General features: G+C 43.8%; 2 protein-coding genes across 2 annotated transcripts in view; one reads left to right on the plus strand and one right to left on the minus strand.

Annotated features, from left to right (window-relative positions):
* Positions 1 to 444: 444 nt before the first annotated feature.
* NCBP2L (nuclear cap binding protein subunit 2 like) lies at positions 445 to 909 on the minus strand. The gene has a single exon (XM_021676421.2). It carries the CDS (start codon positions 907 to 909, stop codon positions 445 to 447), a length of 465 nt encoding a protein of 154 aa, XP_021532096.1.
* Positions 910 to 23,296: 22,387 nt separating this feature from the next.
* The window catches only part of TSC22D3 (TSC22 domain family member 3), a 68,156-nt gene continuing 63,718 nt past the window's right edge, over positions 23,297 to 27,734 (plus strand). Inside the window, exons 1-2 of the mRNA XM_012451685.2 lie at positions 23,297 to 23,445; positions 23,704 to 24,127. Coding sequence (XP_012307108.1) covers positions 23,808 to 24,127 — 320 coding nt within the window. The 5' untranslated portion in view covers positions 23,297 to 23,445; positions 23,704 to 23,807. The remainder of the gene's footprint in view (positions 23,446 to 23,703; positions 24,128 to 27,734) is intronic.

The following is a 27,734-nucleotide window of genomic DNA, read 5'->3' on the forward strand; positions in this document are numbered from 1 at the left end:
TGCCCGGCTCTGTGGTTTCAAATAATAGTGCTTGTGTTTATTTTGATAATTCTTTTTTTAATTTCCACTTATTTGACTTCATTTTATGCAAGCTTCAAAAACTATATAATTTCAGTCTTCAGGAACATGGTCATAGAGTCCAACGGAAATCTTAAAAGGGAAGTTGTGCTTTGGTTGACTCTGATTTTACATACCTAATTTGTTCCTGAAGAACACTTCACTTTGGACCAACTAATAGACTGGTAATCTGATAAGCAGCTTCAAAATTCAGACAAAAACAAATGGATTTTTTTGTTTGTGCCATTTAATAAATTTTCACAGAAAAAAAAATGTATCAACTAGTAGGGTAATTTAAACCTGGAATTGGCAATTTGCAGACTTGAGTTTGCTCTTTAACACACTTTTCAAGGGGTTAGAGTTTCAACTTTTTCTCTATGGATTGTTCTAGATCTGAGCCTGTCTTCCAAAGCCTCCTCTACCAGGATCAAAATCTTCATGAAACTCACCCGTTACCTGACCCCCAGATACACCGCGACCATACTGTCGACCCTCTCTAAAACCTATATCCCAATCAGTGTGGATAATACGTTCATCTAGGCAGGTCCCATTTAGAAACCACATGGCATTTTCAGCATCGTCTCTGTTATAGTATTCTACATAACAGAAACCGCATGCTGTTTTCGTTATTTTATCCAGGCCCATAAATATATTCCTGACATCACCGCATCTACTAAAGAGCTCATGTATTTGCTCTTCAGTTGTATAAATGGAAAGATTCTCCACATACAATATGGAGCTTTCCCTCAGTAATTTTTCCTGCTGAGATTTACTGCCACTGAACTGGTAGTCCTGGTAGTAGCTCAGCTCCAAAGCAGGGTCTTTACACAGAATTTTCAGGCCTTTGGACATGGTGCTGGGTGAGCAGCGTGCAGATGGCCGTTTTCGGTCCAGCTTGGCAGCTGAAAACCTGAGTTGGAAAAAAAGAGGGAAGTCAAAAGGAGGGAAACAGAAGTGTAAACCTGTGAATATTTAACATATTTGTGTCCAGATACAAGAACATTTCATCTCTTGACCATAAGGATCATGTCAAAGCAAATTAAAAACAGACAATTCCAGTCCCCAAAACATGGTCATAAAATCCAACTTCCTGAAAGGGAAGTTGCGTTCTCTTTGGTTGACTTAGATCTTATATACCTCATCTATTAACAAAGAACACTTTTAACAACAGTATGCTCTTGGAAAATGATGTCATAAAACAGTTAAATGGATCACATTTTCACAGAGAATGAGCACTAACAATTCTGATCAAGGACTAAGCATCAGATAAATCACATATACAATCAACGTTAAAGCACAAGTACAGTTGGGACATACTCCTAGTTTGCAATTCAAGTCTATAATATGGAATCAATATATCGCATTGTTGAGTTACACAAAGGGTACCTGTACACCATCAAATATACAAGTAGCTCTATAAAAACGAAAACTCTCTGGTATCATAAATTTGACCTAAATTAAGATTAGATTTTATTAACAATCATTCCGCATGTTCAAAAGGTAAATAATAACCTTTCTAGACAATTTTAACTAATTCCTTTTACTTCTTTACTAAAATTTCCTACAGCATTCAGAGGCATTAAACATGATTTAGTTGGTTTTAGCTATACTTTTCAATAATAGGCCTTAAGTCTCCCTATTTCTGTTCTATTTCGCAGTGTTTTCCAAATTTTAGCACGAAAGAAATAACTGCAAAACGAGATTAAAATACAGATTCTTGCAGCCCAGTCTTAAGATACTCTGATTCAGTAGGTTTGGAGAGGGACCCAGGAATTAACATTTTAACTTACACCCCTCAGTGATCCAGATGCAAATGATCCAAAGACCACACTTTGAGAAACTCTGCTAAGGAAGTACATTTCCTTAACAAACATTTAATAAGCACTCTACTTGCCAGACACTATGACAGGTGCTGTAAATACAACAGTGAAAATACAATTTTAAGAAATCACTGTGTCCCCAGCACCTACATGAACAACACCTTGTACACCATGGACACAATAAATATTTGTTAATGACTGGATGAATGTACGAGCTCATTATTGAGTGATGAAGCCAGACAAATAAACAAAAAAACACAGTATGATGTAATCAATACTATTTTAGAGCTATTTATGGAGGAAGGGGAGAAGGGAATTAACATTTATTGGGGATCTACCTTGTGACAGGCACTGTGCTCACTTGCCACTACATCACCCAGGAGGAGAAGCAGTTACCTTAGCCTGGGGACAACAGGGAAGGCTTCTGGAGAAGCGGCTGCATGCACTGATTCTCAAAGGACAAGGAAGGTATGGGTATGTGTGTTGGGGGTGGTGGGAGGGCATAGGAGTTTAGGGAATGAACCAGGCAGAGGAAACATGTGCAAGGGCAGAACACAAAGAAAAAACAAAAGCCCAGAAAACTGAAATTGAAGCTTAAATAAAACCAGATGCAAACAACAGTACTGTACAAGTCAAAGCAATAAAAATGAGAGTCCCTATTTAGACGTCATTTGAAGAGAAGTAGGAAGCCCACTGGCCAAAAATCATCTTCCTGACAGCCTGTCAAGGATGTCTGAAAGTATACTACTGGAAACTCATTACTTTAAGTCATTGACAAATTGCCCCGTTAAAAAACAAATATCCCTCCTAGACTTCATTTCCTTTGTTTTTTTTTTGTTGTTGTTGTTGTTTGTTTTGTTTTGTTTTGATCTGGTGACTAGATTGGCATATCAGAGAATGTGATAGCTATAGTGGATTTCATTTCATCCAGGCATTGGACAAAGTTTCCCATAATTTCCTTGTAGATGAGATGGCAAAATATAAGCTGGATGCTTTAGCCATTTGTTGAGATAAGCCTATAAATAGTTCAATAACCATAGCCAAAGAAGCGAATGAATAGTTTGGTGTCAGAATGGAATGAAAGTTCTAGTAGAGACCCAAAAGGCCTCATCTTGTTTGGCTCATTTATAACTTGGCTCACTACAAACAAGAGCTTTTTAAATGGTCAGAGCAGTCCAAAGACAATGGACTGCCTTGAGCTAGGCACTGAGTGGTTCAAGCCAACCTTGAAGAACCCTTTACCCAGTCGTAGGACAGTGGAGAGGTCCCTTTGAATCAGTGTAGTGTTATAAATCAAGCATGAATTTTGAAGTCAAAAGACCTTGGTTCAAATCTCAACTTCACCATTTACTAGCAGTGTGACCCTGGACAGGGCACTTAACCATGTTGATTTCAGTCTTCTCATCTGTAAACTGGAGAGCAAAATACTGACTTTGCACCAAATGCTGTGGCGATGTCATATGTAAAAACATCTAGTACAGTGTTTGATGCACTGTAGGTGTTCAATAAGCAGTAGGTATTGTATCAATATTCTGATCAGTGATTCAGAATAAGCTATACAAATATATATCAGATCTACCCGTAACACAAAAATAAGAGAGACTTTGAAATGATCTGGGCAGTCTTAGATAATGCGGAGCCCAAATTGACAAGGTAATTGATGGATAATACTTAAGAATAAATGTAAGGCCGAGTGCAGTGGCTCACGCCTGTAATCCCAGCACTTTGGGAGGCCAAGGCAGGTGGATTGCTTGAGCCCAGGAGTTCAAGACCAGCCTGGGCAACACGGTGAAACCCCATTTTTACAAAAAAATACAAATATTAGCAGGGTGTGGTGGTGTGTGCCTATAGTCCCAGCTACTTGGAAGGCTGAAGTGGGAGGATCTAGAGCCCAGGAGATCGAGGCTTCAGTGAAGCCATGACTGTGCTGCTGCACTCCAGCCCGGGTGACAGAGTGAGACCCTGTCTCAGGAAAAAAAAAAAAAAAAAAAAAAAAATATATATATATATATATATATATATATATATATATAAATATATAAATGTAAAGTATTACTTTTAAGCTCAATACATGGCAAAAGGACAAATTGAGAGAGACTGGGAAAGATAACTGGCTTGGGAGCGTTGTTTTAAAATTTGAGGCATCCCCTACTTTATTCCTCTTTTCACTTGTTTCTTCATTCACTCAATAAACATTTATAGAGGACTATGCTAAATTCTGGGGAAACAATAAAAAGTAAGATGCAACCCCTTCCCTCAGGTAGCTCACAATCTGGGGAGACAGACAACTTAACATGTAAATTGTGGCCGGGCATGGTTGCTCAAGCCTATAATACCAGTACTTTGGAAGGCTGAGGCGGGCAGATTACCTGAGGTCAGGAGTTCGAGACCAGCCTGGCCAACATGGTGAAACCCCATCTCTACTAAAAATACAAAAATTAGCTGGGCATGGTGGCACATGCCTGTATCCCAGATGCTTTGGAGGCTGAGGCAGGAGAATTGCTTGAGCCCAGGAGGCGGAGGTTGCAGTAAGCCAAGATTGTGCCATTGCACTCTAGCCTGGCCAACAGAGGAAGCCCCTGTGTCAAAAATAAATAAAATAAAATAAAATATTTGCAGTGCAGTGTAATTATTCTAATCACAGGAACACACATTAGGCCCAGAAGTAGCACAAAGCAGGGAGTACAAAGCTACAAAGGAGGATGAAGAGGGGAAAACAACTTTCTAAAGGACCTGATTCCTAAGCTTTTTTATTTATTTTTATGTTTTATTTATTTATTTTTTTGAGATGCAGTCTTGCTCTGTCGCCCAGGATGTAGTGCAGTGGCATGATATTGGCTCACAGCATCCTCTGCCACCCGGGTTTAAGCGATTCCCCTGTGTCAGCCTCCTGAGTAGCTGGGACTACAGGTGCACAGTACCACGCCTAGCTAATTTTTTTTTTTTTTTTGTATTTTAGTAGAGATGGGGTTTCACCATGTTGGCCAGGATGGTCTCGATCTCCTGACTTTGTGATCCACCTGCCTCGGCCTCCCAAAGTGCTGGGATTACAGGCTTTAGCCACCATGCCCAGCCTCCTGAGCTTTTTTAACAAAAATTTTACGTTGCATTTACTTTTTTGAATAGTGAATTCAGATTTGTGGTACAAAATACAGAATGTACAAATAGGTTGATGAAGTCAGTCTTCTTCCAACTCCTGTGCCCCAGCCACCTAATCACTGTCACTAGTTTCTTGTGTATCTGTCCAGACATACTCTGAGTCCAATTTTTAAAGCTGAATGAAGATTTGGCTGGAAGACCAACTGGTCATTCTAGGCAGAGAGAACAGTGTGTACGAAGGCATGAAGACATGGTGGGGAGTATTCTGTCTGACAGCATTTGAGCAAAGAAAATAAGAAAAGGATGATAGGAGATAAGATCGGAAGGGTAGGGAGGGCCAGGTTGTGATGGACCTCGTAAGCCTTGCGGAGCAGCTTGGGTTGTACCAGTAAGCAGTGGGAACCATGATAGGGCTTCAAGCAGAGGAGTGGTGTGATCTGATGTGATCTGATTTGCATTAGAGAAAATGCATTCTATCACAATGTGAAGGATAGACTAAAAGGGAGTAGGCCAAGAGGCAGGAAGACCAGTTAAGGAGCTATTTGAATAGTTAAAAAATGAAAAGATGATGGACAGCCTGGACTAATAATATGCTGCAGTAACATAAAGGAAAGACGTATAAGATAGATACTTAGAAGACAGACAGAACAGGTCTTGGTGACTGGTTGAATGAGAAATTTAGGATGACTACCAAGTTTCAGCACTGTGTAGATAGAGGTCAACTGTGTAGACAGAGGTCTGAGTCACCAAAATGGTATCAGTTGGGCAGATAGAAGAGGAGGGGCAGATTAGAGTAAAAAAGATGGATTTGAAACATACTGAGTTTGGCCTTGAGGTGCCTGTAGGATGTGCCATATTATACATACCTAATATCAACTAGTATACAGGTTTGGAGCTCTCAAGAGATATCTGGGACTACAAACACAGATTTGGGACTCAATAGTATGGTAGATAAAACCATGGGTATAGATGAGATGATCTAGGGGAAAGGTGTGGAATGAAAAAACCTGGAAAAGACTGGCATTTAAGGGGTGGCAGACAGAGTCTGCCACAAAAGAGCATAAGAACAAGTAATCACAGAAGAATGAGGACAGTCAGGAGATGTGCAACATCACCAAAGCCAAGGAGTAGGCACTTTCAAGAGAGTCATGAGGACAGAAGTAGGGTGACAGCAATCAATTATGTTAAATGTATCAGAGAGAGGTCCAGTAAGATAAAGACTTAATATTTTTTCATTAGATTTGGCAGTTAGGATGTCATCAGTTTACTTAACAAGAGAAGTAACAGTGGTGTTCTGGGAATAGAAAAGCCATAGTAGGGGCTCAGTTTCTAACAGGAGGTGAGGAAATGGAGGGTGTCTACACTTTAGAAAGGGTTCCATAAAATAAAATAAGAGAAATAGGGCAAATGCCAGTTGGGGATAGAGGCGAAGGAAAGTTTGTTTGTTTCTTTTTTAAGGAATGAAAGTTGAGCATGTCTGAAGGTTGATGGGAAGCAGCCAGGAAGTAGAGAAGGGGTTGTTGAAGATACAGATGAGAGGAGGGATAACTGATGAAGAAAGTCCTCAAAGAGGTGGGAAAGAATGGGCTCCAAAGCACATGTAGAGGAATTAGCCTTGAACTGGAGAAGCTATGTCTATTTCTGCAAGACCAAAAAAAGAGGAGGTTAGGACATGTAGGGACACAACTATGTTGCAGGGTGGGGTGAGGGCAGGAAAGTGAGTGTTAGCATCCGATGACCTAGATTTTCATAATGGAATAAGAGGTGAGCTCATCTGCTGAGAATAAAGTGGATCATTGAAATTGGTTGGTGAAGCAGAGTGGAGGTAAAATGATTGAAAGAAATGAAGCTTATAAATGGGTAATCTATGAGGGCATTAAGATCACTCAGGATGGTGGCTAGAATTGGGGCAGAGACGAAGACTATCAGTGAGGTGCTGAAGTCCTCAATAAGTGAGAGAACTGAAGTACAGTAGATGACAGTAGGAAGGATTGGAAGATGGTGGCTGTACCATCTCTAGGCCCCATGGGGTAAGAAAGAACAGAGAAACTCTACCACTGAAAATAAAGTTTTCTAGTAGATGTTAGGTACCTGACCCAAAGTAGGTACTCAATAGATGTGAAGAAGTGAGTTACTCTTTTTAAAGCTAGCATGATCATAAAATCACATTAGGAACAATCTTGTAAAGGTAAGGCATGTGGTAACACTACTGTCCCAGTGTTTTCTAATCTCCTTTCTCAGAGCTACTGCCTTCATCTGGAGCAGGAAGCAGCCTGGCTTTTCAAAGAGTCCAGATCCTTGTCCCTTTCACATGGCTGAAACAATCCCATCATCAGTTTAAGGGAACCATTGAGAAGATGGTTCTCATATATCTGCAATATATCCATGTACCAATATATCCATTGCATCAGAAGATCACAGGAAGTGGCAATCGCGATGTACTCCGTGATGGTCAAACCACACAGTGAGCAGTACATTCCACTTCTAGGTGCCGTATTTTAAAGTGAACATTTACAAACCATAGTGTATCTAGTGTTTATTGAATGAATGAAGGGTCAAGAAGTAACTGAGGACTGATTAGAAATTGGGCATGTTTAGTCTAGCAAAGAGATGGTTAAAGGAGGATATGACAAATGCCATGAAACATTGAAAGTGCTATTTCTGCTCCATATGATAAAAGTATGATTAATGGATAGAAGTTACAAAGAGAAGATTACAATTCCTTTTTAGCAGAGTTTTTTTGTTGTTGTTGTTGTTTTGTTTTTAATATATATATTTTTTAAAGATGGGGTTCCACCATGTTGGTCAGGCTGGTCTTGAACTCCCGACCTCAGGTGATCTGCCCGCCTTGGCCTCCAGAGTGCTTGGATTACAGGCGTGAGCCACCGTGCCTGGCCTTTTTTTTTTTTTTTTTTTTTTTAAGACGGAGACTAGCACTGTTGCCCAGGCTGTAGTGCAGTGGTACGATCTTGGCTCACTGCAATCTCCACCTCCTGGGTTCAAGCAATTCTCCTGCCTCAGCCTCCCAAACAGCTGGGATTACAGGCATGCACCACCATGCCCAGCTAACATTTTTGTATTTTTAGTAGAGATGGGGTTTCACCATGTTGGCCAGGATAGTCTCAATCTCCTGACCTTGTGATCTGCCCGCCTCGGCCTCCCAAAGTGCTGGGATTACAAGCGTGAGCCACCATGCCTGGCCATTTAGCAGAGTTTTTAATTCATCCAGTGATGAAATGTGAACTTACCTAGTCTATTCATGTGCAGGCTGCATGAACACCTACCTGCTAAAGGTGTTAGAAGGGTCACCCCCAAGGTTAACTTCCCTAAAGGTTAAAGAGAAGATAGAAAAGCAATCCAGTTGCCAGGGACCACAGATCATCAAGTTGATCTGTAAACACTGTGAAAGAATATTTCCTACCTGAAAAGTACAGCTTGGTTGGAGTGGAAGGCTCTCCTTGACTCTTGCTATTGGGGAAAATTAGTCAGAGTCTAAAAATAGAAGGAAAACGTGAAGAATGGCTCAAAATGATCAGTCAAAATCATAAGAGGACAGAGGAGGTGGCAAAATAAAGTAAATAATTTCTTCCAGGAAACAAATTTCACTGAGCTTTTGGAGTTGGCAGGAGGACTCTGCAAAGAATCTTCTCAATGTTTCCCTTAAACATTGTTTCAATCCCTTAATGCTGGGATTGTTTCAACTACGTGAAAGGAACAAGGATCTGGACTCTTTAAAAAGCCAGGCTGCTTCCTGCTCCAGATGAAGGCAGTAGCTCTGAGAAAGGAGATTAGAAAACACTGGGACAGTAGTGTTACCACATGCCTTATCTTTCTAAGACTGTTCCCAATGAGAGAGAGAGCTGAGAGCGGTTGTTGAGGCCTAGAACCCCGTGGCCAAATATCTACTTTGTGCCAAGAGAAACTCATCCCTCACCGCCCCCACCATGCTATCTTTATGTTTAAATGAGTAGTTAAACATAAACATGTCATGGGGTGGGGATGAGGGATTAGAAATTACTTAATGGGTACAATCTATACTGTTTGGGTGATGGTTACATTAAAAGTCCAGACTTCATCCACCCTGCAACATATCCACGTATCAAAACTGCACTTGTATCCCTTAAATTTGTACAAACAAACATGAGCTGAAACAGACTGGCAGAACCAAAGCAGAGACAATGGCCTGAGACAGCCTACAGGAGAAAAGAGGATAATGAGTGACTGTTTAGTGTAGAATCTGATCTGGATTAAATTATGAGGCAGGTGTTAACAGATGCTTGAATGTTGTTGTTTATCATTTGCACTATATGGCCTTGGTATTCAAAGTGTTGTCCATGGACTAGCAAGAACAGCACACCTGGGAGCTTTTTAGAAATGCAGGATCTCAGGCCCCTCCCTAGACCTGCTAAATAATAATCTGCATTTTAACAAGTTTTTGGTGATTTGCATGCACAGCGCAGTTTGAGAAGCACTGATGTATGTGGTTTCTTAGTTGAACTTCCGCCTAACAAAATTATCTGTCCGTTCCTCCTTCCTTTTCTCCCTCGTACCACCTCTCCTAGTTTCCCAATCTTTGTTTCCTTGTGAGCTGGCAAATAACTCTAATCATGGCTGATAGCCCCAAAAGTAGTATTCCCGACATACCCAGATAAAGAAAAGAAAAGCGTGGTCAGAAATATATTGTAAAGCACAGGATTGAGCAGTAGGAAACCATTGACTTGGCCTCTAATTGTGCTGTCTGTATAACTTTTGTCAAGTTCATTGACCTTTCTGAGCCTCAGTCTGTAACGTAAGGGTCATAATAGTGTTTAATTTATAGTGTCATTGTGAGAATGAAATGAAATGAGGGGAAGGTATGCAAACTGCCTAGCACAGTGCCTGACACACAGTAGGTGCTCAGTATATGATAGTCATTATTATTGAAAGCCATCAGTTTTGATGTAAACTTAGGACTACGTTATGATTCTACAGACTTTCAAAGTCCCCATGAGTCTTTCTGGAGAGCCTCCAGAAAGCCCTGTGTACCTCATCCAATTCAACTTGCTTGACTCCCGTGCCAGCAGCCAAGCAAAAATAGTTCTTATTCCATTGGATTGTCTTCTTGTTTTTGCTGAATTACCAAGATTTCCTACTTTTTCATTGCAAATGGCCCACACTTTCAGCACATTAAAGCTAAAAAAAAACTTTTGTGGGCTGGCCTGGAAATATAATTCAATTTATAACATTTTTTTTCTCCTATGGAAAAATGCATGTCACCTTCCAAACGATTGACTTGAGAGTCAACTTTGAGAGCTCAGCCTGTCTGTAAGTTGGAGGCTGACTCTATGTCAATATGTGGAGTGGTCACAAAAGCTAGAATTCCAGAATTCCAGAGGTTGCTGAAAGGCAAATGAGAATGCTACAAGGAGTGGAAAGTAGGGCAAATAGATCAATCTGTGTGCACAGTATCAAGATTTAGAAAGCTAATACAGGAAGGGAGATATACCTCTGGAAGGATATTAAAAAATAGCCATAATGACAGCACAAACCATTTTTTTACTATATCTGGTCAGGGGCCCCTAATCAGTAGCTTGGGATCTACAAACAATATCAAGGCCTTCCAACATGACCATCCTTCCCCTGCCCTGCTCTCTGCAGTTTGTCAGGATTCTCAGCTCAGAGAGGAAGACAGTAAGCAGCATCTCCACAATCCTCTTCACTCCCACACCCTGACAGCCAGCCCCCAGATTCAGTCAATTTCCTTCTACCCTTAACTTCCCTCTTCCCAGGGAGATCAAGGTGTCAGGAATATACAACATAGTTTTTCCTTACAAAAAGGATGAGGACTCCTATATTGGGTAAAATGAGATGCCTGGTGAAAACAGGGCCCCCAGGATGGAGAGGGCTGGAAAGATAGTAAAAAACGACCATGAAAAAGCAAGGGACTTTTGTGCCTTCTCCCTGAACTCATTAGCAAGAAAATCAATTGTATCTGGGGAAGTCTGGGTTAACATGTTAGCCAGCTAACACAGTCTGATACCCACCATCTAGAAATGCCCATTAAAGTATCCATGAAGCTCTGCAAAAACAAACAAACAAACAAACAAACAAAAGAAAACTTGCACTAGCTATGGAAACTAGGGGAAAAGAAACTGCTAATTGCTAATGGAGAAGGAATTTCTGCTAGCTGTTGTGGGGAGATGGGGTTGGAGTGAGGAATATGTTTACAACCTACATAAACTCTACCCTCCTATCCAGAACAGCAAAAGTGCCCAACAAAGTTGGGGAAAGCTTTTGATTCACTTCTATCAACTGTCCTCAGACTGGAAACACAGAGGCTGATCAGAAAACCGGTGTCATCCCTTTACTATATAGAAAAACTTTCAGAGGCAACAACAGCTCTGTTACATTTCTTCCACCACCACTTCCTGTATTCTCTTTCTTCCTTTCTCCCTTCCCTCCTTCCTTCCTCCCTCCCTCCCCTCCCCCTTCTTTCTTTCTTTCTTTTTTTTTTTTGACAAGGTCTCGCTCTGTGGCCCAGGCTGGAGTGCAGTGGCACAATCAAAGCTCACTGTAGCCTCAACCTCCCAGGCTCAAGTGATCTTCCCACCTCAGACTCCTGAGTAGCTGAAACCACAAGTGCATGCCACCACACCTGGCTAATTTTTGTATTTTTTTTTTTTGTAGAGATGGGATTTTGCCATGTTGTCCAGGCTGGTCTTGAACTCCTGAGCTTAAGTGATCCACCTGCCTCAGCCTCCCAAAGTGTTGGAATTACAGATGTGAGCCAGTGCACCTGGCCAGCTCCTCTATTTCCTATACGCTTTGTGGAGACCACAACTTAAGAACGCCACATGGCTGGTGATGGTGGTAGTGGTGGTTAGGGCCAGAGACTGTTATCAGGAAAAGTTCTGAACATAAGCATGCTTGGAGACATTATATCTGAAATAATGTAACATGACAAATTGCAGAGTTGGATGACCCAAAAGATCAGAGATGGAAAATTCCATCTATCTTAGCCCAGCCAAGTCTAAAAATAATGATAGCAGCAACAACAACACTATCAACTGCCAGCATCTGCTGTGCAATTATTATATGCCAGACACTATATTAATTACTTTACATGCCATGCATTATCTCATTTATTCCTCATAGCAAACATAACTTGCCATTCAAGTTTGTTTGAAAAGGTCAGGTAAAGGCCGGGTGCAGTGGCTCACACCTATAATCCCAGCACTTTGGGAGGCCGAGGTGGGTGGATCATGAGGTCAGGAGATCGAGACCATCCTGGTTTATATGGGGAAACCTTGTCTCTACTAAAGTACAAACAATTAACCAGGCGTGGTAGCACACGCCTGTAGTCCCAGCTACTCGAGAGGCTGAGGCAGGGGAATAGCTTGAACCGGGGAGGCAGAGGTTGCAGTGGGCCAAGATCGCGCCACTGCACTCCAGCCTGGTGACAGAGAAAGACTCCATCTAAAAAAAAAAAAAAAAAAAAAAGAAAGAGAGAAAGAAAAGGTCAGGTAATGATGTCTACCACATATTGAGCTGACTATGTGGTAGGTACTAAGTGTTATACATCCACCATCTCATTAGTTGAATGCCTACTAGGCACCAAAAATGGACTTGGATAAGCACTTTGTCCTCAATTATCCTTCAAGCCATCATCTCCTCCAGGAAGCCTTCCTTTACCCTTCCAGTCTGTGTTTGCTATGCCATTCTTTGTTCCTTCCATCACCATCCTATGCTTCATTCCATCATAATCCTCATATATACTGTGATTGTTTCTTTACTTGCCTGTGCTCCCACCCTAGACACACACACACAAACACACATACATACACATACACACGCATGCACACCAGACTGTGAGTTCCAGAAGAAAACACTGTAGATATTAGGATGCAATAATATATAACCTCCATGAAACAGTTCTACAAAGACAGAGGTTAATGTATGTGTTAATTAGCTTGATTGTGGTAATCATCTCACAATGTATATCAAAACATCATGGTGTACACCTTAAATATATACAATTCTTGGCCAGGTGTGGTGGCTAACGTCTGTAATCCCAGCACTTTGGGAGGCTGAGGAGGGCGGATCACTTCAGGTCAGGATTTTGAGACCAGCCTAGCCCTACCATGGTGAAACCCTGTCTCTACTAAAAATACAAAAATTAGCTGGGCATGGTGGCAGGTGCCTGCAATCCCAGCTACTTGGGAGTCTGAGGCAGGAGAATCTCCTGAACCCAGGAGGCGGATGTTGCAGTGAGCCGAGATCATGCCACTGCACTCTAGCCTGGGTGACAGAGCAAGACTCTGTCTAAAAATATATATATATATAATTCTTCTTTGCCAATTATACCAAAATAAAGCTAAGGAATATAAATAAAAAGAGAAAGGAAGAAAGGAAAGGAGTAAGTGAGGGAAGAAAGGAAGGAAGAAAGGGAGGGAGGGAGAGAAGGAAGAAAACATTTGCTGCCCCCTGCCCTAGAAAGACTCTGTAGGGATATGGGCTGAGCCCACAGGGACCCAGATGTCCCAAGTCTCCAGGTATGTGGGTTGCTTTCTCAAGCAGCTGATTCTGACATCCCCCATCTGCACCCCTGCAGTCTCTATCAGGGGATAGAGACTGGGGAAGAGAGTGTATGGTTCCAGGTACCTGTTCTGTACTTAATAAAAGGCAGGTGTTATGTGGTCTCTTGGACCAGCCACAGGCATTGGGGTTGAGGATCAGGGTGACCTTGGTGTACTGACTGACTTACTGGTGGAGCCTCAGCAAGGATGTTTTGTCACCAAAGTGGTCACTTCTGCAGTATCTGTAGAGAAAGAGAAATAGAAATAGACAATGTAGAGGCACTAGGATGTCAACAACAGTTACCTGTGGTGATATTCACTGTTCTCTTAAATTGTACCATGAACATGCACATTTTTAAAAGGAGGGAGCTAAGATCAAAGTTGCTCGTAAGTGGCAGAATTGTGAGTTTTGAGACTTCTTCATATTATTCTACAACATCAATTTTCTAAAATAATCCTTCATTACTTTTATAATGAAACTATTTAACTTATATAAGTAAAATAAACTAATTTTTTTGGTAAAGCATAAAACTAGAAAGTCTCTCTCCTTCACTTCCTTCTTTCAACACCTAATCCCACCCTTAAAGGAAACCACTGTCAATAATTTAGTTGGACTCCTTCCACGGGGGATCGATTTGAATTTAAGAGACAGAAAAATGTGTGAATTCTGAATAGAGAAAATCTCAGTTTAATAGAAGAATGAAAACCCAACTATAATAAAAAATAAATCAGTGTTTAAAGATCTAAACTTACCAGCTGTACTGGGATTGACCTCTCTGAGACGGTGTAACTTCTTAGTAGTCTACTTTCCCCAGAGAAAAGAAAAGAAGGAGAAGGAGGAGGAGGAAAAAAAAAGATTTAAAAAAACTAGAGATTCTTGAAGACAGGGACCTTATACTGTTACTATTCTTTCTATTTAAAGAATTATAATGATAACCAATTATTGAGCTCCATGAGGAAAGAGTAGAGAAAGCAGCCCTTAATCTAAATGAAACAACCTGATACAAGTGCACATTCACACACTCTTCTATAAAAATCCCCATCACTTGGGACAGGCACAGTGGCTCACGCCTGTAATCCTAGCACTTTAGGAGGCTGAGGCGGGCAGATCACGAGGCCAGGAGATCAAGACCATCCTGGCCAACATGGTGAAACCCCGTCTCTACAAAAGATACAAAAATTAGCTGGGTGTGGTGACGCATGCCTGTAATCCCAGCTACTCGGGAGGCTGAAGGAAGAGAATCGCTTGAACCTGGGAGGTAGAGGTTGCGGTAAGCCGAGATCGCACCATTGCACTCCAGCCTGGGCAACAAGAGTGAACTCCACCTCAAAAAAAAAAAAAAAAAATCCCTGTCACTCATACACAAACATACTCAAATGCCTCCCCCACAACATACATAATATCCACACATAAGCAAAGCTCCATACAGAAATATAGTCATAATCACAGAGACTCAAATATCCTACATGTATAGGATCTTACTCATTGCCTTATTAACTCTATCCCATTTAAATCAGTTTGTCATTAACATTCTCTTAACACTTTCATGTTCGTACCATTTTATTTTTGTATATAAAAACCTTGGGATGAACACTGACATCATCTGATCCAGCTACCTATCAGCAAATGGAGGTGTCTACACTACTTGAGATCTCTAAATGTCTGTCTTCTACTTGATGTTCCCCAAGGACAACTTTCATTTTATTTTATTTTATTTATTTATTTTTTGAGACAGAGTCTTGCTCTGTCGCCCAAGCTGGAATGCAATGGTGCAATGGCGCAATCTCTGCTCACTGCAAACTCCATCTCCCGGGTTCAAGTGATTCTCCTGCCTCAGCCTCCTGAGTAGACATGCCCAGCTAATTTTTATATTTTTAATAGAGACAGAGTTTCACCCTGTTGGCCAGGTGGGTCTCAAACTCCTGACCTCAAGTTCAGATGGGCAACTGAGGGAAATTGAAAACCCAGGCTGTGCCTGGACCCCAAAGACAGCTTTTCAATCTCCTTCAGTTGCCCATCTCCATATTTTATTTCCCCTTGGTTTATCAGATATTGATTAGATATCTATGATATCTAATCAATATCTGATAAACCAAGATATTTATTAGGTATCTATGATATCTAATAATTCATTTTTATCCATTTCTAAATTAATTTCTAATTTTTTTCAAACAAATTCAATTTCTAAATATAGAAATTGTGGTATATGGCCAGGTGCCTCATGCCTATAATCCCAGCACTTTGGGAAGCCGAGGCGGGCTGATTACAAGGTCAGGAGATCGAGACCATCCTGGCCAACATGGTGAAACCCTGTCTCTACTAAAATACAAAAAATTAGCCAGGTATGGTTGTGCGCTCCTGTAGTCCCAGCTACTCAGGAGGCTGAGGCAGGGAAATCGCTTGAACCCAGGAGGTGGATGTTGCAGTGAGCCAAGATGGCACCACTGCACTCCAGCCCAGCTACAGAGCAAGACTTTGTCTCAAAAAAAAAAAAAAGAAAAGAAATTGTGGTGTGTGTGTATATACGCGTATGTGTGTGCATGTGTATATGTATGTGTATATGTATATATATGTGCATATATGTGTGTATATATATATGTGTGTGTATATATATAATAAAATATTATTTAGCCTTAGAAGGAAATCCTGCTATTTGTGATAACACGGATGATCCTGAAGCCTATTTTACTCAGTGAAATAAGCCAAACACAGAAAGAAAAATGCTACGTGATCTCACTTATATGTGGAATCTAAAAAAGCTGAATTCATCAAAGCAGAGAGTGGCTACCAGGGGTGGGGTGGGGAACCCATGGGGAGATGTTGGTCAAAGGGTTCAAAGCTTCAGTTATATAAGATGAATAAGTTCTAGATATACAATGTACAGCACAGGGACTAGAGTTAACAATATCCTATTGTTTACTTGAAATTTGCTAATAGCATAGAACTTAAGTGTTCTCACTGCACACACACACACTCACACACACACAAAGATAACTATGTGAAAGATAACTATGTGAAGAGATGAATGTTAGTTTGACTGTAGTCTATGTATATATGTGTGTGTGTGTGTGTATACAGCCATGATGTACACCTTAAATATATACAATTTCAATTAAAAAGTAAAATAAAAACAAAAAGTTTGTGGTTGAGAGCATTAAAGCTCCCAAACCTGGCTACCCTTAAGAATCATCTGGGGACCTTTTAAAAATATAGATCTGGGCCGGGCGCGGTGGCTCACACCTATAATCTCAGCACTTTGGAAGGCCGAGGTGGGCAGATCACCTCAGGTCAGGAATTTGAGACCATCCTGGCCAACACGGCAAAACCCCGTCTCTACTAAAAATACAAAAATTAGCCGGGTGTGGTGGCACCCTCCTGTAATACTAGCTACTCAGGAGGCTGAGACAGAAATCGCTTGAACCTGGGAGGCGGAGGCTGCAGTGAGCTGAGATTCTGCTGTTGGGCAACAAGAGCGAAACTCTGTCTAAAAAAAAATATATAGATAGACAGATCCCAAGCCGGGCGTGGTGGCTCACATCTGTAATCCCAACACCTTGGGAGGCCGAGGCTGGTGGAGATTGCTTGAGCTCAGGAGTTTGAAACCTGCTTGAACAACATCTCTACAAAAGTAAAAATAAAAAAAAAATTAGTCAGGCGTGCTGGTACTCACTTGTTGTTGCAGCTACACTGCACGCCGAAGTGATAGGACTGTTTGAATTTCGAAGGCAGAGCTAGCAGTGTGGCGAGATTGCATGCCTGTAGTTCCTGCTACTCAGAAAGTTGATGTGGGAGGACCCCTTGAGGCCGGGAGGCCCGAGGCTGCAGTGAGCAGAAATCTCGCCACTGCACCCCACCCTGGGCAGCAGAGCTAAACTCAGTCTTAAAAAAAAAAAAAAAAAAAAAGCCTGTCTTGGTGGCTCACGCCTGTAATCCCAACACTTTGGGAGGCTCGAGGCAGGCAGATTGCTTGAGCCAAGAGTTTGAGACTACTCTGAGCAAAATGGCGAGACCCTGTCTCTACAAAAATTAGCTGGCCGTGGTAGTGCACGCTTGTAGTCCCAGCTACTCAGAAGGCTGAGGTGGGGAGACCCCTAGAGACCGGGAGGTCGAAGGTGCAGTGAGCTGAGATTTCACCACTGCACTCCAGGTCTGGGAGACAGAGGAAGACCCTGTCTCAATGACAATAATAATGATAATAATAACAATATTAAGACCGGGTTTGGTGGCTCCTGTAATCCCAGAACTTAGGGAGACAAAGGCAGGTGGATCGATTAAGCTCAGGAGTTCAAGAGCAGCCTGCGCAACATGGAGCAACCCCGTCTCTACTAAAAATACAAAAATAAGCCCGGTGTGATGACACCTGCCTGTAATCCCAGCTACTCGGGAGACTGAGGCACAAGACTCGCTTGAACTCAGGAGGCAGAGGTTGCAGTGAGCCTAGATTGTGCCACTGCACTTCAGCTTGGGTGACAGAGTGAGGCTCTGTCTCAAAAAAAAAAAAAAAAAAAGTGGCCGGGCGCGGTGGCTCAAGCCTGTAATCCCAGCACTTTGGGAGGCCGAGGCGGGTGGATCACGAGGTCAAGAGATCGAGACCATCCTGGTCAACATGGTGAAACCCCGTCTCTACTAATACAAAAAATTAGCTGGGCACGGTGGCGCGTGCCTGTAATCCCAGCTACTCAGGAGGCTGAGGCAGGAGAATTGCCTGAACCCAGGAGGCGGAGATTGTGGTGAGCCGAGATCGCGCCATTGCGCTCCAGCCTGGGTATCAAGAGCGAAACTCCGTCTCAAAAAAAAAAAAAAAAAAAAAAAAAAGTAAACTTCCCAGGTGATCGTAATGTAGCCATCCTGGTGCAAATCCAAGGCCTGAAGTTTGGGTAGGGCTTAAGTGACACTGAATCAGGGTCAAGTCCCATCTCTGCCCCTTGCCAGCTGTGTAACCTTAGAAAACAATTCCATATCTCTGAGAACTATTGAAACAAGGCTGCCACACAGGCTTGTGATGATGAATCAATAATAGAAAATGGCTATAAAGCTTTTAGCACACTGCTTGGCATATAGCAAAGGTTCATTCAGCTAATATTGTTATTAATATTATAAGGCAGTTGGTCTAGAACTCTTTTCCCAGGCTGGAGTGCAGTCAAAAAAATCACTGCTTACTGCAGCCTCAACCTCCCCAGGCTCAGGTGATCCTCCCTGCATAGCTGGGACTACAGATGCATATCAGCATGCCCAGTAAATTTTTGTGCTTTTTGTAGAGATAGTTGTAAGGGTCATTGCCGAGTTTAAAATGAGGAAACTGAGACCAGCACAAGAAGACCCAATGCGAATTTATTCATCTCCTGGGTGAGGTTCTGCGGTCCAACAGGAGGGGCGGAAGAAGTCACGTGGACTCCTCTCAGATGGGGGGTTTTATAGGGAGTGAAGGTGTTCCGATTGGCTGTGGGAGAGCAGGACATGGGCAGCAGGGCAAGCGGGATGCACAATGATATTGGGCAGATTTACAAGCTTCTTTTGCATTTTGGTGGGGTTTTCCAACAGCTTGCTAGGTGCTGAGTGCAAAGCCTAGTGCCGAGTGCAGAAGTGGGCACGGGGTGATGACGTAGTTTCTAGGAGCGGAGAGGGATGGGCGTGGCCGAGCTCCCGGAGGGGGAGTGGGCATGTCCGAGCTCCCGGCGAGGCGACCGACCTTACAATAGTGTTTCGTCAGGTGGCCCAGGCTGGTCTTGAACTCTTGGCCTCAAGGGATTCACCCACTTTGGCTTCTCAAAGTGCTGGGATTACAGGTATGTGCCACCGCACCTGGCCTTAGAACAGGGACCTTTAAAAATTCAAGGGATAGACTGGGCATGGTGGCTCATGCCTGTATGTCCAGTACTTTGGGAGGCTGAGGCAGGTGGATCACCTGAGGTCAGGGGTTCAAAACTGGCCTGGCCAACATGGCGAAACCCCGTCTCTACTAAAAATACAAAATTAGCTGGGTGTGGTGGCGCATGCCTGTAATTCCAGCTACTCGGGAGGGTGTGGCAGGAGAATCACTTGAACCTGGGAGGCAGAGGTTGCAATGAGTCGAAATCGCACCATTGCACTCCAGCCTGGGCAACAAAAGCAAAACTCCTTCAAAAAATCAAAAATAAAATAAGAATTCAGGGGATAAATTAACTTAGATGGGAAAATGTTACCTCTTTATTTTCACCAATCTCTAAAATTTAGATTTCCTTCAACCACAAATGCAGAGTACAGATCACAATAGTGTTAGCAGTACCTGTGACTTTGTCACCAATAGAAATCACAGTTTTATGTCACATTACTGTTACTACAGCTATCTTTAAATACATTTACAATTATCATTACTTTCAAGTTGCCATCGTTATCCAAGTTGCTTCTAGATCTTGTTATTTATTATGTTAATAACAAGCACTTCTATAACTATACCAGCTTCCGTGTCTCACGTTTTATTCTCCAGTAACACTGGACTGCTTTGTAATCCACACCTGGCTATCAGCATCCACTGTTCTCAGCCCCAAGCCTCTATTCACTAGTCTCTCTACCTAGATTGCCCTTCTCTCCTACCCCTCCTCCACACCCTCACAAGACATGCCACCCCTACTCCATCCACACACACCAGGCCTCCATCACCACTTACTATTTGTACTGTTTTTGTCTGTCTACATCTCTGTTTCTCCAGCTAGACCATGAAATCTTGGGGAACTTGGGCTGTGTTTTGTTTACCTCTGAATCCCCACTTACACTACACCTGGCACAGGACAAGTGCACAGTAAGTGACTGTTGAATGACTTCATCTGAGAAAAAGATGCCCCTTATTAGCTCTTTCTGCTCCACCCAGAAAGCTACCAGCTCTGTCTGGAAGTGGGGACTCCCCTCTGCTTTCTGAGTTTATGCAAGAATGTTTTGCTGCTTGGAGTCTCTCCATTCAACACAATGTATGTCAGCAAAGCAAGGCTTCACAGAAGGGAGCCAAGGTGGCCCTGCCCAGTCAGACTTCCCCCAAGGAGGTATGCAATATGTCAGTACAAGCTGGACTTGTATGCAAATACATGGCAGCTCTCTGAACTCTATCTCTGAACTATCTAGTTTTTTTTATATCTCAATTATATTTATTCTTGATCAGCCTGGATATAGTATGGAAAGCTGTACTGAATTATTAACAATACTGCTTGAGAGCAAGGACTACAACAAGGGAAATGTCAAGGGGACAGAATCTTGAGTTTAATGGTGCCAAATGCCAAGAAGGAAATACTTCCACCAGGGCCTCATCCCAAGGTTATGCACAGAGATAAGAGGACTCTCATAAAAGAGATTTTTAATACCTATTTTTAGATTGCATTCCAGCCTGGGCAATCTCTCTCCCTTTCTCTTTCTCTTTCTTTAAAAAAAAAAAGATTTATTTCTAAACAAATCTATAGTAATTAAACAAATATCATGTTGGCTGAGAGTAAACAAATACACAATTTCTCCGTTAAACATAATTCAGATATTTATCTAAAAAAAGAGATAAGAGGACTCAGGCAAATATAGAAACAAAAGTCCCAGAAGTTCTCAAAACACAACATAAATAAACATTTATGGATCTAATGTATTTTGTTATAACGTTTAACATAAAATAATTATAAATGAGAGGAAAAAACATAAACACTGTAATTAAAAAACAATTTAGTAGACTATAAGTCTACACAATGCAGATGAAATTTCATATTCGACTACCTCCTCTGGCTTTTTCCCAAGAACATTTTTTTTAAAGCAAAGAAGAAGAAGGGAAATTAATACATCTAAAGGATTTGCTTTTGAGAAGAGAAATAGAGACTCCTCAGCAGTCTATTAGAATAAAAGGACCATACTCTCAGTTTTGCAGGTATGATCAGTGCAACACCTCTTTCGTCTCTGACCTTGGGATACTGTCAAGAGCCAGGGTAACAGCTTGTTTCTGGCTTTCTGGCTGCTACAGCATAGAGAGCACCACCCCACCTCCATTTCCCCCAAATTGCAGGGCACATATAAGACCCACAGGGCCTTAGGAATAAGAGTTAAAATAGTTGGCTGCCCTTTGCTCTTAATCACAGGGCTGATGCTTGTGGTACCTGGAGGAAGTTTTAAATCTAGGGAAGTCCAATCTGCAGGGACTCTGGCCAAGTGAAGTTCTCCTAGAAAAAAAGGCCGTGATTGGTGTTCCTGCCTATTAGCTTGGCCACGGAGCTCTCTTAGTGTAGGAATTCCGCCTCCTACACTTCTTCCCTGCTACTCTCAGAACCAATGCATTGTGGATTCCACCAGGAAGCACCTCTGGTGCCTCTCAAAGAGCTAACTCTGTGACTCGGGCAGAGAATGTTCGATGTCTTGGGCGCTAGATGGCAGTATATACTGCTCTATTTCAAAGGCCGGACTTGTGAATGAAGGAGCCGAAAGAGGGGTGGGGAGTACTAACTGAAATGTGAATCTGAGTTTTACGTGAAAACTGGCCATCGTGAAAAGTTTAACTTTTTTTCAGACACTAATAATTATTGAATCCTACACATTTAAAGTATTCTAAGTCTCTGAGTTCTGAAGCACCATGGAAACCCACCACTGGGAGCTGCCCCTCAGGCCTGTGAACATGCGCTCGCTAACTCTATTGAAAAGGGAAGGACAGACAGAGATCAACGAAGGCGGCAGGTAATGTTCAGAAAAGGAGGAGGAAAGCAAGTTTGGAGAAACAGGAGAAGGTAAATGAAGTGAGGAAAAAGAGGGGGTGCTGAAGTAAGAGAAATGAGGGGAAAATAAAATAAGGGAAATGACGGGGGGGAAAAATGAGAGAAAGAGGAAAGGGAAGAAAGGGGAAATGAGAAAATAGAGAAAAGGAAAAAAGAAACAAGGAAAGAAAGGTAAAAGAAAGGAAGTGGGGGAGAAAGTAAAGGAAATCGGTAAAGAAAAAGAAAAGAGAAATAAATGAGAGAAATAGTGAAATGAGTGGAAGCAGAAGAGCAGAGAGAAGGAAGGGGAGGATTGAGGAGAGACTGCGAAGGGGCAGAGGGAAGCTGGGACAGAGACTGCCTCTGAGGGGTTCAGGGAAGAGAGGACACAGCGAGCCGGGAAAGGAGGTGAGGATACCGTTAAGTGAGCAGAAAGAGACAGAAACTGAAGCGAGTTTGAGCGTGCTTATGTGAGTTTTGCTTAAGGCATTTATTGGGTACTCCTCATGTGTGCCTGGCACTCTCTGACTCTCTGCTGAGGCAACCGCTCTCCTTGCACGCCCCCCTCAAAAAACAAAAAACAAAAAAACAGGCTTATGGCGGGCGGGCGGCGGTTTAAGGCCACTTGGGGCTCTCTAGGGCGTCGTCTCTCCTGTAGGGGGACCCATTCGAGGTGAGACTAGAGACGTTTGCCCTCCCTCAGAGCTGGGGCCCCGCGAGACCGGGCCACTAGCGGGGCGCGGGGCTGCGTGCGTTATTTCTGGCCGAGGATGCGCCATCAGCGCTGAGAGCCTGAACCGAAACGTCCGGCGCGCCGAGAGAGTGAGAGCCGGGCCCGCTCCCTTGAGCGCGGGCGAGGGTGCGAGTGGCAGCCTGGATGCCAGGGCACGAGGGTGCGGGCGGGGCAGGGCGGGGGGTGGAGGGGCAGGATCCAGCCCTCTCAGGGCCAGCGTCTGCCCGCCGAGGAAGCGGCGGCGGAGCGTCCTCCGCCGGCCCCTCTGTGATAATTTACATTCTGTCATATTCCGGTGCTGACTCCCGAGCGTCCAGCTCGCTCACTCGCTCACTCTCTCTCAGCTCCTGCCACCGCTCAGCCGTCACAGCCCCGGGGAGCCCGAGAGCCGGAGAGCCTGCAAGCCGAAGAGGGAGGGAGCAAAGGAGGGAGGGAGCAAGGGCGCGCCCCGGCTCTGCCTCTGCCCTGCTGCCCGCCCTTCCTGCCGCCACAGGTCCGCCCCAATCCCTGCTCACACTTGGGAAACTTGGGACCGCTGGGGCCGCGTGTGGCACCTCAGGGGGGCGGCCCCGGCCTCAAGAGGAGGGGGAGGAGGAGGAGGAAGAGGAGGAAGTGAGCCCGAAGGATCCGCTCAGAGCTGTTTGTCCAGCTGTTTCTATTCGCACCCGGAGCAGGGAGCAGTACAGCCAGAAGGGGGCCGAGCCGAGAGTGACTGGCTTTAGGCGCTAATTTCCAACTCTTTTCCTCACAGCTTCTTTTCCAGGCACCCTGGAGTCTCCTCAGGCCAGCCCGGCGGGCGCGCACCTGCCAGCCGCCCCTAACCCCTCAGGCCAGGCGACCTCCGAGCCTGAGAAGATGGCCCAGTCCAAGATCGACTGCCGCTCACCTGTCGGTCTCGACTGCTGCAACTGCTGCCTGGACCTGGCCCACCGGAGCGGGCTCCAGCGAGGCAGCAGCGGGGAGAACAACAACCCGGGCAGCCCTACAGTGAGCAACTTTCGGCAGCTGCAGGAAAAGCTGGTCTTTGAGAACCTCAATACCGACAAGCTCAACAGCATAATGCGGCAGGATTCGCTAGAGCCGGTGCTGCGAGACCCCTGCTACCTGATCAACGAGGGCATCTGCAACCGCAACATCGACCAGACCATGCTCTCCATCCTGCTCTTCTTCCACAGGTGGGTGGTTCGGCACACGGTGGGAACTCGGTCCTTGCTCGCACCAGCCTCTGCTGCACCCTCACCTCTGACAAAAGGGGCAACTAGGAAGTTCATGAGGGGCATTGGGGAGGTCTGACTCACAGGCTGCAGTGACTGGACCTTGAGGTTACCTGGAATACTGCGGAGCTGAGGGGAGGCCTGGCAGGTGCGAGCCCTATTTTAAAAGGTGCCTGCAAAGGCTTTCTGATGGGGACCGCTGGGGCCCAGAAGGTGGGCAGACCCCAGATGGTTTGGAGGTAGCTGAAAGTACCCTCTTCTCAAATGCATACATTTCACTAATTCCCTTTGGAGATTCTGCCATGGGGTCTTCTTGAGTTGCAAGTTCTACCCTTTTCAAAAGCCCATCTCTAAATGAGCAAACTCAGGTTGAAACTGCAAGGGCTTTTAAATTACTGAGTGGCCCTGACTGACAGTGAGGGCAAGCAAAATGTCAAGACAAATTAAACTGCAGGTGGTGGGAGAGGGGGAGGGGGAAATTTTTAAAAATCAGAGACTTGTGAGAATTTCTTGAGCCTCTGGATGGGAGGCATTCACCTCCTCCATGGATCACAGCCTTCAATTTCAAATGTAAGCTAAGTGCAACCCCAGAGAGTACCCTAGGACATCCTGAGTGTCTCAAGAACTATGTGTGGCAGGAGGGTGGATGAATCCATGTCATTGCAGGCATGTGTCGGAGTAGTGATCAAGCTTTCTAGAAATCCTGCTGGGGAGGCAAGGAGAGTACAAGGGACGAGAAAAACACAATGGGAAGACCCAAGGCAGCTGCTGTCCTTCAGTTTGAGACGCTCTGGCAAGAACCAGTCTCGGAGGAACAACTGGGGCAATTTAGAGGCAGGGCAGACAACATCAGGAAACCCAGCTATGGGTTTGGTGTCCTTAGCACCATCAGGACAGGACACCAGCATATGTGTGTGTGTGTGTGTGTGTGTGTGTTTGTGAGTAAGGGAGGATTTATTCTTCCTCAACAACACAGGTTATGTAAGAGAAAGACATCACCACTGTGGGAGACCTGGGTTGTAGTACAAGTTATGGCTTCACCAGTTTGTATGAGCCTGAGCAAGTCGCCTGACCTATCTAAGGTTCCTTTTAGCTCTGAGATTCTAGGTTGTAGGCAGGTGGTGTGCCCAGACAAAGTGATAAGAAATTCTGAGCACCTACAAAATATTTGCAGTGCAAGAAGGCTCAAATAGGAAATTTTAAAAGCAATCGAGAAAAGCAGGCACTATCCTTACTTAATGTTAAGAGCAGATTTGTCTCCCTTGCCCCAAGACAAAACCACCATTGCCTGCCCCTCAGCCCTGCCCCAGTGGTTCTGGGCAAGACAAGCAAGGCTGCTAACTTCGTTAGTGTTATTATAACAAGTTGTATTCCTCGGGCATTTTCGACACCATTGAAGCTCTTTCTCATCTATTATTTTACTTTAGGCATCAAATTATCTTATTGTCTAAAATAAACCGGGCTGAATTTTTAAAAATAATAAAATAAACCCAGCTGTGGACAGAAAGGTTTAAAAGGGAATCTTCATTTCTGGTGAAAGATTAATACAAGTATATTCAGCCCACAGACGCTGAAACCCTGCCGAGCAAAAGCCCTAACAGGCTCCTAAGGATCCCGCCTGTCTCTGTTGGAGAGTGGCAGTGGGGGAGGGGTAGGAGAGAAACCTGGAAAGAGCAATCCTAGCATTTGCATTTGTTCAACTGGGAGAGAAACTGCCACTCCAGGGTTTAGGAAAGTGTGAGAAGGGGCACTTCCTTTGGTTCTGGGCCTAAGAGGGTCAAACCTGGGTGAGAGAAGTGTGAGGCTAAAAGCCTGAGATCAAAGTGTTCACTTGTGCCACACCTCGGGAGCATCCCGGTTGTTTGGGTTTGTGAAAAGGGAATACCTCCTTTGTCATCTACTCCACTAACATGAGTTTATTGACTCTTAGTTCTTGGCAAAGCCTGGAAATGCAACAGGGTGGATATGTAGGGGGGTGGCGTTGGTTGAGGGAGGAAGGCAAATTGTAGGAAAGGTGTATGCGAGCACCCTGCCTTCTTCTATCAGAGCAACTCACTCAGTGTTCAAAACCATTGAGTAGCTAACCAGCAAGCTCTGAGGCTTCGCTGAGGCTGGGGAGTGACAGAGTCCTGTGGTAAGAGTCTTGTAGTTCTAAGAGGACAAAGCATTATCTTGCTTTTTTTTTCCTCCTGACACAGGGTCTCACTCTGTCACCCAGGCTGGAGTGCAGTTGCGTGATCATAGCTCATTGCAGCCTCAAACTCCTGGGCTCAATCAATCAATCTCACTTCAGCCTCCCGAGTAGCTGGGATTACAGGCACACACTACCAACCGGCTAATTTTTGTATTTTTTATACAGACAGGGTCTTGCCATATTGCCCAGGCTTGTCTCGAACTCCTGGGCTCAAGCAATCCACCCACCTCAGCCTCCGAAAGTGCCAGGATCACAGGTGTGAGCCACTGATCCCCTCCTGTTTTCCTTGACAACTGGGACCTTAGAGACTGGAGATTCTGAATTCAGTTTAGGTTTTGCCCAGTATAACATGCTCATTAGCAAACGAGAAGACCATTATTGCTGGTCATGGGGCTTCTCCAATGTCTGTGGTGGACAGCCTTCTCCTAAGTGAACATTTGCCTTCTTCATTAATTTCCCTGGATTTCTATCATCGTACTTCAGCCATTGTTTTTACTCTTATTCCATTTAATGATTTGACATTTCAGGTTCCTGTTGGGTGTTTTTTTTCCTCTGTCAACTTTCAAGGCCTCTTCTGCTGAAGAAGCTACTCTCCCCACCCCTCCTCCTGCAGTCTATTCCCCTGCTGAGAGGGTGCCTATATTCTTGGGAAGAAGGGCAGGGCACATTCTAGATTTATATCTGCTTTAGCTGCTTTGACCTGTCCCTGGCTCCCAGCTTGGTTCTTGGTTTCCTTGGAACACAAGAGTGTAAGCAATTTGAGGGTAGGGCTGTGTTTTACTTGCTTGGTTTTCCCTTGGCTTTCAGTTATACAGCCAATATTCAATAAAGGCTTCTTTGGTTGGATGACTACTTTGGTCCCTTGTAAAGATTTTACAGTTCCATTCTGTGCTACTTTTCCTTCTTAAGGTTTAAAAGTTGTTTTCCTTCCATTTTAACCACATGCAGTAAGTCTCATAGCCTGGTGGAGGTCCTGATAGACAGTGCTGTGTATATACATATGAATCAGTGAGAATGGGCATGCAGCCTGTTGGTATGTAAATGGTGCCTGTACACTACTGGGTTGGGGGTGAGGTGTATTTTAAACATCATCCCTCCAATCTGGTGTTATGTAACTGATAACTATAATAGATTAGCAACTAACACTTACTGAACATTCACAATGTATACTAAGCATTATATCTGTGTAATCTCATTTAATATTTACACCAGTTCTATGGAATGGATACTATTTTTATTTATTTATTTATTTATTTAGGGACGAGTCTCACTCTATCACCCAGGCTGGAGTGCAGTGGCACGATCTCGGCTCACTGCAACCTTCACCTCCTGGGTTCAAGCAATTCTTTTGTCTCAGCCTCTCCAGTAGCTGGG

The sequence above is a fragment of the Aotus nancymaae genome, unplaced genomic scaffold (genome assembly GCF_030222135.1).
Source record: "Aotus nancymaae isolate 86718 unplaced genomic scaffold, 86718_ANA_hifiasm-v0.15.2.pri h1tg000004l, whole genome shotgun sequence".
NCBI classification, from domain to species: domain Eukaryota; kingdom Metazoa; phylum Chordata; class Mammalia; order Primates; family Aotidae; genus Aotus; species Aotus nancymaae.

Coding starts and splice junctions, on each gene's coding strand:
- NCBP2L (XM_021676421.2), bottom strand. CDS start 909: ATGTCCAAAGGCCTGAAAATTCTGTGTAAAGACCCTGCTTTGGAGCTG.